The sequence below is a fragment of the Lemur catta genome, chromosome 2 (assembly GCF_020740605.2).
Source record: "Lemur catta isolate mLemCat1 chromosome 2, mLemCat1.pri, whole genome shotgun sequence".
Taxonomy (NCBI): Eukaryota; Metazoa; Chordata; class Mammalia; order Primates; family Lemuridae; genus Lemur; species Lemur catta.
The window spans coordinates 63,316,111-63,328,839 of NC_059129.1; the positions used below are offsets into that span (position 1 = coordinate 63,316,111).

Here is a 12,729-nt window from a genome sequence, read left to right on the forward strand (position 1 = left end):
CCTCTGCTACTTGCCTTCCTCTCTCAGTCCCTTTTAAAACTAGTTTCTAAATTCTCCCTCAGGTTTTCCATATAGCAAACCCTGACTAGAGCCTAGAAATGGGGTTTTATATGTGATTCTGTGCAAAGGAATATCTTAGACCCTCAAAGAAACCTGACCACATCTGCAATAAGACTGCAGAGAATCTAATAATTTTATTAATTTATCATTAGAGAATTTCCAAGTGAGAAGAATCTAGTTCTAGCCAATGTTCTTGTAAATTCTGAACTGATGAAAGTAACAGTGGTGATGTACGACAAAGCTAATTAGTGACCTTGGACAAATAATTTAATCTCACCTATGAGTATGAGTAAACCTTCTACTACCCAGCCACAAATGGAGAAACTGATTTATGCAGTGGACAGAACAGGAAAGGGGTCAGAAGAATAAGTTTGGCCTCAGTGGTCATGACCTGTTGGACTTGAGGCCTCAGTTTCTATACTTATAATGAAATAGGTCTTTTCAACTTTAAAGAAGGAAGCTACCATAAATTTATTTTTCCTGCAAACTAACTCTTACCTCACTCCTACCAAAGTGACCCTTTTACTTCCCATCATAGTAGTTCTGTATTATACACAAGTACGGAAAAAAACATTTTATTTGGTTTCATATTCATTCATTAGGCAACAAATTCCTTAGTATGGTCTGAGAAAAACTGCTGTGTATCAGACAAAATGCTAGGTGCTGGGATGCATTGTTTAATAAAACAGACATACTCCTATCCTCATGCAGCTTAGAGTCTAGCAGTGAATAACAAACGAAGTCTTCTGCTTTAATCTACCTACTAAAGAATGCATACACTTCTGATGTGGAGGTCTGTGCAGCATGATTTAGAATATGCTGGCACCACTGATCAAACTGTAATTTTTTCTTCTTTGAAAATGTTCAGTTATTACCCTTCTCCAGGTAAAACAATGACCTTCAGAAAATCTGCTTGGCTTCTTTGTATACTTTCATCTATATCTCTAAACTCCTACAAAGTATGTTGATTAGTGAAGAATGCAAATAGAAACTTATGGCCACATAGAGAGGACAAGGCATACCAGCAAAGTATATGAGCAAACACTGAGAGAAATTAGAACAGAGTAAAGGAATGTGTCCTAGCATATTGCTTTTTTTCTTACTTCTCTCTCTTCCTTTTCTTCTCTGACTTCATTTCTTCTTCAAGAATAAATGAAAGATGATATGATCCCTCTTCTGTAGAGCCAGAAAGACCAAGGACTAAATCTCAGCTTTTCCACATACTAGCTACTTCATGCTGGGCAGATAACTTACCTTCCCTGAGCCTCAATTTCCTCACTGGCCAAATGAGGATTAAATCTAATAATATATACAATGTATCTAGTGCAGGGTTTGGCACATAGTAAGCACTCAATAAATGATATTGATAGTGGTAGTAGTAATAATGATAATAATGAATAAGGAAGTCAAGAAGAAGAAAAATTACAATCGACCACAAGACAGATAGAACTAAAGTTATTTGATGAAATTAGAATAAAATTTTGATGTTCTTAATTTGAAAAGATAGCTCACAATTTTATCAACAAACACTAAAATCTCTTGTAATTGCTTAAACTATCCTCACAGAAAAACAGAAAAGGTGTGCCTTCTTGTCATAAAATAACTTTAAGTTCTAAATATATTTTGCTATTAATTAATTTTCCATTCTATATGTTAATAAATAAACCCCTGTTCTGTAGTCTTCAAAAATGTCAGTGTCATAAAAGCCTGTAAAAAGGTTGTAAAACTGGCCAGGTGCGGTGGCTCATGCCTGTAATTCTAGCACTATGGGAGGCTGAGGCGGGAGGATCGCTAGAGGTCAGGAGTTCAAGAGCAGCCTGAGCAAAAGCGAGACCCCATTCCTACTAAAAATAGAAAGAAATTATATGGACAACTAAAAATATATAGAAAAAATTAGCCCAGCATGGTGGCGTATGCCTGTAGTCCCAGCTACTCGGGAGGCTGAGGCAGGAGGATCGCTTAAGCCCAGGAGTTTGAGGTTGCTGTGAGCTAGGCTGACGCCATGGCACTCTAGCCCGGGCAACAGAGTGAGACTCTGTCTCAAAAAAAAAAAAAAAAAAAAGCTGCAAAACTGTTCCCAATTAAAGCAGGTCAAAGAGACATGACAACTACATGCAATACTTGATCCAAAAACTGAATCCTGCCCTGAGGGCAGGGTGGGGTTCAAGGGTTGCTATAAATGCTCAACCAAAAAAACTGTATGGATATTTAAGTACTGTACCATTGTAAATTTATGAAGTTGTTAACTATGTGGTTCCAAAAGAGAATATCTCTGTTCTTAGGAAATAAATACGGAGGTATTACAGGTAAAGGACCATAGTGTATATAACCTACCATTATATGGCTCAGATGAAAAAGTGTATGTGCAGGTGCACACACACACACAGAGGATGTAGGGGGAATGATAATGCAAACAGGGTAAAATGCTAACAAGAGTTCAATCTGACTAAAACGTTCCCTGTGCTATTTTTATTTTTGCAGATTTTTAAAGTTTAAAGTTATTTCTAAACATATAGCTTAAAAACATAAAAATAAATGTCTGGTCTATCCCTGCTAATTTGTATTTCACATATGTCATCTGTAAGAGTCATCTGAATATATAATCTTGCTCTTGTAAAGTATCTTAGACACCACCTAGTTCACCCTCCTACCAATGCACTAATCATTTCCATTCCACCTCTGATACATCATAGCTAAATCTGCACACAATTTTGGTGGAAATTCAGTGATGGCTATGGAATGCCCTGTCCCATGAAGCTGCTGGTGAGGGTTTCATGTCACATGTCAGCCAGTTGTAATTGTTCATACATGTCATACATAGGCTGAATGGTGGCCCCAAAGATATTAAGTCCTAATGCCTCGAAACTGTGAATGTTACCTTATTTGAAAAGGGATCTTTGTAGAGATGATTAAATTAAGGATCTTGTGATGGGGAGATTGTCCTGAATTATGCCCGTGGCTCCTAAATCCAAACACATGTTCTTGTAAAAGAGAGGCAGAGGGAAATGTGACCCACAGAGAACGGGAAGAGGCAATGTGACCACAGAGGCAGAGACTGGAATGGTGTGGCCATAAGTAAAGGAATGCCAGCAGCCACTGGAAGCTGGAAGACGCAAGGAATAGATTCCCCCCCGCAGCCTCTGGAGGCAACATGGCCTTGCTGACACCTTGATGTCAGCCCAGTGAAAATGATTTCAGTCTTCTGCCTCCAGAACTGTGAGGAAATAAATTTCTCTTGGTTATAAATCACTGAGTTTGTGTAATTTGTCACAGCAGTCATAGGAAACTAATATCACAGTCCCTCGGTATCCATTGGGAATTTGTTCTAAGACTCCCCAAGGATACAAAAATCTACAGATGTTCAAGTCCCTAACATGAAATGGTGCTGTATTTACATGCAGGGTATTCTTCCCATCTGTAGATCTGATAAGCATGGCTTCTCTGACTTCATCCAAGTACCTGCTACAAAGCAGAGGGAAGAACTAAGAGAGAGTTCCCTAGGCTAAGCCAGCAGTCACCCCCCCCCCATAGGTGCACTCATTCAACGAGCACTTACGAGCTCTCAGTATGTGAAGACACAGTCAGTCATATCATGAAATTCACAATGTAGTTACATTTAGTCCCTTAATGCTTGTGTATGAAAAGCAGGGTTCTTCCTAAAATGTCAGCATGTCCCTCTTATCCTCAAAAACTTCCAACAGCATCCTTGGCTAACTGATCACATCTGTTTCTTATCTGGCTTCACCTTTTCCTACCTACCTTTATTTCCTTCCAGCAAGATCTAGCAGTCTAACACACCAGGGTCCCTGTGTTCCCTGCCCTATGCCTCCTCTGTGCCTGCCCTAAGAAACCCTAAATATCGGAGCCGCCCCAAATCTCCAAGCTCTGATCTCTTAAAACCCACGTTTGCCCACCCATTCCGGCACTTATCATGTGCTGTCCAGTATGACTGTTTAATGGTTTCACAAATATATATTTTATATCACCAACAAAACGGCAAGCTGCAATGAAACAGAGAACTTCCTAAACTGTATTTCAAATATACCCCTAGTTATACAAGAAGTTCAATATAGAGCCCTGTTGAAAGTAAGCACAGTGGTATTCTGGAATTTTTTTTAATTGACTGAGGGATCTATCACCAAGAAATCATTATTCTTCATGACAAAAGACATTAAGAATTTCTTGGTCGGGTGCGGTGGCTCACGCCTGTAATCCTAGCACTCTGGGAGGCCAAGGTGGGTGGATTGCTCGAGGTCAGGAGTTCGAGACCAGCCTGAGCAAGAGTGAGACCCCGTCTCTACTAAAAATAGAAATAAATTATCTGGCCAACTAAAAATATATATACAAAAAATGAGCCGGGCATGGTGGCGCATGCCTGTAGTCCCAGCTACTCGGGAGGCTGAGGCAGAAGGATCGCGTAAGCCCAGGAGTTTGAGGTTGCTGTGAGCTAGGCTGACGCCATGGCACTCACTCTAGCCTGGGCAACAAAGCAAGACTCTGTCTCAAAAAAAATAAATAAATAAAAATTAAAATTAAAAAAAAAATTTAAAAAAAGAATTTCTTAATCCCAATCTGCTATTTATCTACAAGAAATCATACTCTTCCATGTATCTCTTACAAGTCCGAAAATGTCAACTATTTTTTCACTTTTATAAAAACCTGATGTGCAAGATTTGCTCCTAAATTCTATGCTTTGGGGCTCTAATCACACATTTCTCCAAAAACCATTCAACCTTTCCTTGACTGTATACACTATTGTCTCTTATACTAGAGCAGAAATAACTTTAATGCCAATTCCTGTTTATAAAGGCATCAGACAATCCAGTTGTCAAGTTCAGCTTCCCCCTGCCTTTACTTATAATCGCCCAACTCTAAATTTATCCTCAAGAATTTAGTGTAGCAGAGACCACAAAGACTCTGTAGTTAGGCAGACCAGGGTGTAATTTTCACCTTCTTCTCAGACTTCTGTCCAGCCTACAGGAAACTAGGTGACCTCTCTTAGCCTTATTTTCCATACCAGTCCTGAGAATCACTAGCTGTATGACCTTGGCAAACTATGGAATCTCTCTGTGCATCAGTGTCATCATCTGTAACACAAGGATAATAACAGTCAGGACCTGTCCGTAGGGATTATTGCAAGAATCAAACATATTAAGGCACAAAAATGGCAGATACTGGGCACACGGTTAGCTCTCAATCAATATTAGCTGTTTTAATTCTTAATATTGATAATAATATTGTAAAGTACTAAGCATACTGAGTAGGGGATCAATAAAAGATAGCTACTATTATTTTCTAAACCACATTATAATACTTATCGGTTGTGCCAAATGGAATTGATGGTTACTTACATTATTTATCCATTTACCCATAACAAGGGGTTCTCAAAGTACGGCCCCTGTTAGCAGCATCAGCATTTTGTTAGAAATACAAATTCCTGGAACTTGTTAGAAATGCCCATTTTCAGGCCCTTCCCCAGACCTAGTGAAGCAGAAGCTCTTGGGATGGGGCCCAGCAATCTTAACAAGCCCTCTAAGCAAGTGTCATACAGCTAATGTTTAGGAACCACTGATATAAATCTAAGGTCTTGAAAAAGGTATCTTATTTGCAGATTTTAAGAACCAAAAACACTATACTCCAATAAGCAGTATTTTTCATTAGCCCTTTATAAAGTCGATACTGTAAAAATTCACCTATCTTATCTGTGCCCACAAATGTAAAATTACTCAATAACTTTGCAATGGTCAAGAACACAGAGCAAACAGATTTTTTCCTACTCTCTAAAAGATATTACTGTGTTCTCATCTTGGGGATTTACATTTCCTTCTAGCCACCAAATCAGAAAAATAAAGAATAGTGTGATTGATTCAGTGGAGTCATGAAGTCGTTGACTTTACTACAAGGGCAAAGGACATCTATACCATGAGTAAACTAAGCTTTCCAAAGACATGATGGAACAGATATAAAAATGTGATAGTCAAATGGGTGTCTCCTAGGCAGTAACCATGGAAGTGACTAACAAATAGGGTGCGGTCCAACATTGGCATCTAGGACCTCTTCCTCTCCAAATGCATTTATGTATCAATAAATTAAAATTTACAAAAAAGAAAAAAAAATTTAGACAAAATATCCCATTACATAATGTTAAGGAATAAATTTACAATGTAGTTGATCAGTGTTTAAGAATATATTTCCATTACAAATTGCCTATTAGCTGGATCTTATGCAAGGGAAGCACATTATATGGACTTCTCCTGATTCCAGTCTTCGCCTTAAATCATTCATCCTCTTAAATTATTCCTGTTGAACGCAGACTCTCACCTATGGCATAAGTTTTCATTCTGGGCCCAAGTAAACAATGAAACGGAATCTTCTAATCTTTGATAACTGTTCAAATGTTTCAGAAAATAAAGTACTTCCCTCTTTCTTGCCCCACTGGCACAGCTCGAGAAAGGCAAAAGCTAAATCCTAAATACTTAAATCTTAGGGGCCATTTCTTATGTTATTACCCTAAGAAATTCTATACAACAAATCACCTGTGATCAATAATAAGAAGTGGTTATATAAGACCCTCTAGTTTACAAAGAGATAGTCCTTCGTGCCATAGGTACAACAGACAGAAATAAATGCTGTAAATGATAAAGGAATGTCACCAATTTTATATTTTAGAACAATTCTCCAGGTAAAATTTAGCTAACTGAAGTTACAGGCATTTTCAATAACAACCAGCTCATAACGTAGTACTACAGTTTAAATTATGCTAAAGAAAAATACATAACTATTCCTGACACCAATAGTTTACCTAGAAACCATGGTTTGCAAGGTAAATAATCTGGTCTACTCAGTGTAAAAAGACTTATAGGGGCAGCAGACATGAATGTGGTAACTGGACTTTATTCTTAAAGGTATTGTGAACAATGATGAATCAAAAGGAAAACATTCTTGCCAGAACAATCACTTTAAGGACAGCCTTAGTCATACAATTGCCATACCAGAATGCTAAAACTTAAACACATTTGGAAAAAAGCCAGAGATGTCTGCTCACCAATGAATATAAGTGTTAATTAACCGGCCTTTTTACTTTTAACAAATGTAATTTTAGCTCTGAAAAATATAAAATGAGGCTATATTCAATTTTTTTCTGGAGAAAAAGTTTTATTTTCAAAGTCCTTGCCAAATACTTTAAGGAAAAAAGTAGTTATACAGATAGATGTAATAGTAAGTTAAGCAATCATTTAAAAGTTCCACCACGAGGTTTACTTTTCTCAGCCATATAAGTATTTTCAGAATTGACCATGCCAGAATCATCCCCGGGCACTGGGTAGATGCTATTTTACAGCTGCATACATCATACCCTCCTAAGTCAAAGGGATTTAATTAGCAAACAGTTGTAAGAAAAGTAAACACAGTCTCATAGTCCAGGGGGACCTCCTGGGGGACCTGCAATGTGTCACAATACTCAAAGAAGGCAATCACTGGACATAGTACCTCATTCAAACTCGTATTCTCATTTCACAACTTCTAGTGCAACTCTACCAGCGAGCAGCTGTGGCAGGTTTCCCCTTCTGTTAAATGAGGGAACTGAACTGGGTGATGGAGAAGATGCCCTCCAACTGTGACTCTAAGAAAAACTGCCACTGAGGACCCAGAGCTGCCAATCTTTCAGAAGTATGATGAGTCTTCATTGGCTCCCTGAGGACAGTGTGTGGGAGAAGAGGAAAAGGAAAGTAGAAAGGACTTCGGGCCCCCAAATCAACCCTTTTTAAGTCTGTGGACAGGCAGGCAGGGGGCAGGGAGGTGCAGCTAACAGGATCACCTCAGGTAAGTGATTCTTCAGGGTCCCAGCAGGACTCCAAGGCAAAGAGGCAACAGATCAATCTATCTCCTCAGGAGATTCTGAACCCAAAACCCCAGCTTTTTCTAAAACAAATAAACCAGAAGGGAAAGTACTTGAGGTAAGAAATGGGATGTGGACAAAGGTGGTAGAAAGGTACCCAAGGCAACTCACACTTTATGATTTTGTCTGCCACCAACCACCTCAACCCACTCTTGTAGACCATAAGCTCTCGTTTACTGAGTGCTTAACAACATGCTGAGCACTATGCTTTATGCTTAGAATCCTCACGCTAACCTGGCATTACCTCCATTTTACAGGTGAGGGCATAAGAAGGTTAAGTTGACACAAATAATAAATTGCAAAGCCTTGGACACACCCCCACTTGCCTGAATTCAAGGGCAGAGTTTGTGTCTGCCCCCCATGTTTGGCTCACATGTCTGATTGATAACCTTGTAGGAGACATGTTCCTTTCAAAGATGATTTGCTCTAAGTTAGCACAATATAGTAATTATAAAATGAAAAAAAAAAAAAAAATCCAGGGAAGAAAGGTCTGTTTGGGGACTAACCTCTCAAGTACCTCACTGTCCAATGGAGCAGAACTACCGAGAGCCATTCCTCTCGGAGTCATAAAGAGGGTGAAAAGACCAGGGTAAAATAAATAAAATAAAAATTTAGAAAAGGCAAAATTTTAAAGAATTATTTAAGAGATGAGGAATACGTCCCTACCCTGAATCAGTACTCCGGGCAGCTAATTCCAGTGTATGAAGCCAAAGCCAAGGGGTCTCCAAACCCTGGGCTCCTTCGGGCCACCCAATGCACAACTCCAGGGCAGAGGGAAACACCTCTGGTGCACAAAGCAGCCTTTCCCTCCCCTCTTTCCCTCTGTAACCTCCTCCTTTCCCCCTTCTTCTCTCTTTTCTCCTCTAACCCCCCATTTCCCTCTCTCTTCCCCTGGTTTAAGGACTATTTGTCACTACAGTTAAAACTGACAAAACAGAGAATATACATAGAAATACTTGGATTTTATCTGAATGATTTTACTACTATTTTTTTCTCTCTTGATTCGTCAATTATGCTTTCATTTTATCGAATTATCTCTCATGGTCACCCTTTTCCTTAAACATTTATATAACATGATCCCATTTTATTAAAAGCTCTTTAAATAACATACTTTTCATTAATTAAAAAGGAATATGGTAGGACAAGAAAGATATAGGACCTACTGTTCTCCTCTTTCTCTGTGAAGATATTCAACATTTCAAGTGAAGAATATAAAAAAAATCAATACAGAAGAAATATCTAATATCAAGATTTTTTAGTGAGCAATATAAAGTTAAATATATGAATTTTAGATTAAATTCATATATTTAACTTTATATTGCTCACTAATTGTGTTATGACCAAATGGCCACCCAAAACAAAAGTATTCAACATTCCTTTTGGTGACACAAAATGAGGCTGACTACGCTAGTGTATCATTCCTTTCATCAGATCTTAGGCAAAACATGGAAAAGACCACAAGAAGGCTAAATTTTCTTTGATTGACTAATAACACACAGAACTTAACAGCCTGGTGCCCCAGAATATTTTGGGATATTTAATCATTTTTATCGACTTCAGGTTAGCCTATAACTTCTAGACATGAAAGAAGGAAAAATAAAAAGCTATGTTCTGACACACTTGAGTTTTGTGTCAGAAGTTTCAGTGCACAACTCTTAGAATTATAAGAAAAGCTGATACTTTGAGCTGATACTAAAACAAAACAAGACAAGCGTGGAAGCAGCTAACTGGCAGGGGAGTTAGCCAAGACTATAATGTCTAGCTTTCCCCCTCCCTAAAGTAGCTCCTCATTTAATAAGAGCTAATTTTAAATTCTGATCTATAATATACTTTAAGAAACAAATGAACTAATTTGCTTACAACCCTAAGCAGTTAGACTGGCATCTATCTATTGGCTGTTATGCCTAGAATACTTATTTTTCCCAGTTCTTAGTGCACTGCAGCAGAAATAAGCCTTAAAGATGTGTCACTTTATCATTTTTTAAAAATTGCATATTCCAGGTAAATCAGGATTTGAACCCTTGCTGTCTGACTCTAAAGACTATGTATGTGTAGCCACTAAATTAAGCCACCTTGGAGGGTCGTTGGCAGGAGTAAATGATTTAATGTACGCAATGTGTATTGCACATGGTGATAATATTCTCGCCAGGCACTACGATAGGCCCCAGGTATGAGTAATGCAGCTTCTGTCCTCAACAGCTCAACTTGTATTTTGACACCCTTGGCAAAAGCAGCATTCTTTACTCAATCATCTAATTTATGAACCACTCATAAGACAAAAGGCCCAGTCCAACATGCCTAGCACATAGTAGGCCCCCAAAAAAATACCTGCCTAGTGCCAGTGCTATGGTTCTCCCATGAGGGTCATTCCCACTGTGCATCTACTTCTCTCTGTGCCCAATGCCAGCAGCTGTGACTTGATGACCAACCTGGAACCACAGCAGCTACAGAAGATAAGGGGTAACCCTCCGTGCCCCCCCAACACGCCCATTCGCAGATCCCCAAAGCCACAAAGACTGCTAGGCCAGCAGCAGCCACAGGGACACATCTGCATCCAAGAGCCCGCTTCCCTTGAAGCCACCTCAGAGATGGGAAAATCCCGCCGGCGTCTTCAGCTCCAAAGTTCCACACCCCAAACTTCACCCCAGCCCATCTCGGTGGAGAAGAGTCCTTCTCCCACCAAGTGCATAGTATGTGCAGGATGAGACAAAAGCCTGGGAGAGGGCAGGTGAACTGCGGCACCCTTCATCAGAATGCATAGTATATTTCCTCACAAAAGCATCACAGAGCAGAGAGTCTCAACTTTTCATCCCTTGCCAGTACACCAGACGATTCAGCTCCCAGTAGGAACAGAAGCTTCCCACAGATGTGAGTCTCATCTGGGGTGTGGGTGGCATGCCCTCTGAGGGACATCATCAGAATCTGAGGAAGGGGTTATGTGAATGGTGAGAGAGAGGGGACTGATATCCCTCTCCAGCGATTCTGATATACCCTTGAAATAAAAACCACTTATAAAGAAGGTGACTAGATGTCATTACATTATTGGTACCACTCCTAAGCTATATGACAGTTTAAACAAGATTTGTGGGCTAGCTTAAGAATACAATCACATATAAAATAATGTTTCTATGTGAGAAAATTATTTCCACAAGGAAACACTAACTATTTTCAACTTTAGGGTTCTCCATAACAGGGGAGAAGAGTGACCAACAGTTAAATGTGAAGTCTTATGAATTCTTTACCTGAAATTTATAGAAAGGCTTCAGTGGAGTCCAATGACTCCATGAAATTGTATGTACGTTTTTTTTATTCTTATTTCAGCATAAGGTAGGGGTACAAAAGTTTAGGTTATATATATTGCCTTTGCCCCCCCCCCAGTCAGAGCTTCAAATATGTCCATCCCCTAGACAGTGCGCATCACACTCATTATGTATGTATACACCCATCCCCTCCCCCACCCACATCTGCCCGACACCCGATCAATGTTATTCCTAAATGTGCTCTTAGGTGATGATCAGTGAAACCAATTTGATGGTGAGTACATGTGGTTGTATGCACATTTTGTGTACATCTGTATTTTTCTGGAGAGCTTATATCAGATTCTCAATGTGACCCATGGCACACAAATAAATGTTAATTTAAGAACCCCAACTATTAACTGCTTCCAATCTCTGGATTATACTGAGTATCAGAAGTAAAATCATTTTTGTTTTTGTGTTTGTGTGTGTATGTGTTTTCCTTATAAAGACAATGCTAGCTATGTTACCCAGGCTGGACTCCAACTCCTGGGCTCAAGAAAACGAAGTAACAATAGTCTGGACTTCTATCTCTACAATACATCTTTATTTTCATCTAACCTTCTGCCATCCACATAAATCTGATGCCAGAACTTGGTTTGAATCATAAGAGAAAAAAAAATCCTACTGAGAAATGTAGCTTTTCCATGCACTAACATATAAATATTAACAGATCTCTTAAACTGTTAAAATTTTTTCGAGTCCAATAATAACAGGTTTTTCTAATGTCACAGAATGCACGGTAATCACTGGGCACTTATCTTCCCACCTCCATCATAACCCGCAGTCCACATACCAAATAATTATAGATGTCCAAAATGCATGTGAAATGCTCTAGAAGTTACACTTTCAAGCTGATATTCTAAAGCTGTGCTTCAGAGCTATGCAATCACTGCACAATAAATTGAAGTGTGCAAAAGAATTCCAAGATGTGAAAGAAATAAAAACTGACCTTCATGAGATGCTGATTTATCCATTTTGTAAATGTTTTCTTTTGAACTTTGTCCCGTTCATCTGGAAGAAAAAGAAAGACATAAAATAAGATTGGTAAAATCTATAAATAGGAGATTTTAGTTGTGTAAACAAAATGTAAACAAAGTAAGATACTGTACAGTGCATTCGAATTTTCTTGTTAAACTGTGGCAATTTTAAGCTCTGTGTAAGAAAGTGTTAATGAGCTGTTTGCCAGACTGGTCTCTTCCCAGTGCTGTATTTGCCAACATTCCTCCATTAAATAAATGCCCTCTGCCCATCTGTCCCATAACCCACTACCACCACCACCACAAAGTTGTCTAACCTGAACCTTACTAGCTTCCAGTGAACCCTTGCACTGAACTTCCCAAAGGACTTGACCATATATTACATCCCATTTGCTCTTCACAACCATAAGAAGGAAGATAGGTAGTATCATTCCCATTTTACAGAAGAAGAAATCAAGACTTAGGTTAAAAAACTTATCCACGATTATCCAGCAGA

General features: G+C 38.9%; 1 protein-coding gene across 2 annotated transcripts in view; it reads right to left on the reverse strand.

Annotated features, from left to right (window-relative positions):
- Window positions 1-12,729, reverse strand: part of DST (dystonin) — a 441,573-nt gene that overhangs the window by 241,973 nt on the left and 186,871 nt on the right. For both annotated transcript variants that reach the window (XM_045543787.1, XM_045543786.1), the window contains exon 5: window positions 12,206-12,267. In XM_045543787.1, coding sequence (XP_045399743.1) covers window positions 12,206-12,267 — 62 coding nt within the window. The remainder of the gene's footprint in view (window positions 1-12,205; window positions 12,268-12,729) is intronic.